We start from the raw sequence: 1598 nt of genomic DNA, 5'->3' as shown, positions 1-1598 counted from the left end.
CTAAGCTCTCTCCCAGCTCTGACATCCTCTGTTCTAAGGACCCTTCCAGCCCTGACATTTCCTGTTCTAAGGTCTCTCCCAGCTCTGACATTCCCAGTTCTTTCAACTCTTAACATTGTATTCATGAAGGCTTCTCTTTGACTCCCTTGACGTTCTATGTTCCTTAAAACTCTGCCACCCACATTTCCTTCCGGGAACCCAAGGTGACAAGTTCCAGTTGACCTGGGGCACAAGGCAAAGGGCCATTGAGAGGACTAAGAGCAGCCAGAGAGAGCAAAGGAGGCTTCCCCCACCTCGGGGCCCTCTAAAGTGCAGTGCTTGGGAGCTGGACCCCTTTCTTGGCTCCCCCGAGGGGACAGGGGTCAGAGCAAGTTGATCTCATCCAAGTAGCGGGCTAGCACTGAGTCCCGGACATCCTTGAAGACCTTGCGGATGTTGTGGGTGTCAGTGGCACAGGTGTAGTGGCTAAAGAGCCGTCGTGAACGGGAGCTCTTCCTTGTTGAGCCTTTGGCCTCCCCGCAGCCTGTGTACATCCCTGTGTACATATCCAAGATGAACTGCTTGGCTGCTTCTGCATCCTGCTTGGGGCCTGGAAAAGGGTAGGAAGGGAACAGTGAAGATACGCCCAAACATGGCGGCCAGAGGAGTGCCTTGGGGCCTCTGTGAGCCGTGCGGGAGCCACAACATCCAGAACAAAAGGGGAAGTGGGATCAAGCACCCGTGCTCCCCAGCTGGGGCTGGAGTCTGGCCAGCTAGTCCCCCTTCCTGTCTGCTGTCTAGTTTCCTCAAATTGGGAACCAGAGAGTCAGAGAGGCCAGCTGGGAGGACAGGATGTGTGCTCGGGGCTAGGGGTGGAGAACTGCCTCAACTCTTTCCCTGGGTGGGGAGCACACTGGTGGCCAAGTGCCCTGGGAGGAGAAGCTACAGTAGGAGAGGGTGAGGGGAATGCTAGGATTTTAGAGACCTCAATTGTAATTAAGGAATGGCTCTCATCCTCCTAGTTTACAGAATGGGGAACTGGGGCCAGAGAGAAGCGAGACACACAATCCATCGTATGTTTATAGATTTTCTTTTAAATCCTCACATTCTGTCTTGGAACGATATTGGGTTTGGGGCTCCAAGGCAGATGAGCAAGAAAGGGCTAAGCAATTGGGATTCGTTGACTTGCGCAGGGTCTCAAAGCTAAGAAGTGTCTGAGGGCAGATTTGAACCCAAGACCTTTTTCCTCTAGGCCTGACTCTCTAGCCACTGAGCCACCTCGCTGGACTGGCCTGGGAGGGTCCAGGGGATCCGAGTATGACAAGACCCTAGGATAGAGGCAAGAGGCCAGAGTTCTAGTGATTTTGCTCCTAGAGATTACTTCCTTTCCCCATAAATCGAAGGAGGCAGACTTGGGTAGCCCTAAGGACCTTCCAGCTCCGAGTTCCTATGACTGCTTGCAGATCAGGAGGGACCCGAGGCAAACCCTGAAGCAGAACGTGGGGAGGGCATATGGCAGGGACCTCTCTGCATCCCTCTGGCGTGCAGAATGGAAAACAGGGTACCCTAGAGAGAAGCCCAGGATCCCTTAGTGCTGAGATCGGGGATCACCCACCAGG

General features: G+C 54.1%; 1 protein-coding gene across 1 annotated transcript in view; it reads right to left on the bottom strand.

Annotated features, from left to right (window-relative positions):
* The window catches only part of GNA15 (G protein subunit alpha 15), a 22528-nt gene continuing 20930 nt past the window's right edge, over positions 1–1598 (bottom strand). Inside the window, 2 exon segments of the mRNA XM_001362240.4 lie at positions 1–589; positions 1595–1598. The exon segment at positions 1595–1598 is cut by the window's right edge and continues 150 nt beyond it. Of these exon segments, the coding sequence (XP_001362277.2) occupies positions 363–589; positions 1595–1598 (231 nt within the window). The 3' untranslated portion in view covers positions 1–362.

The sequence above is a fragment of the Monodelphis domestica genome, chromosome 3, assembly GCF_027887165.1.
Source record: "Monodelphis domestica isolate mMonDom1 chromosome 3, mMonDom1.pri, whole genome shotgun sequence".
NCBI classification, from domain to species: domain Eukaryota; kingdom Metazoa; phylum Chordata; class Mammalia; order Didelphimorphia; family Didelphidae; genus Monodelphis; species Monodelphis domestica.
The sequence above is the reverse complement of the archived record's forward strand: the minus strand, read 5'-3'. Positions and strand labels throughout refer to the sequence as shown.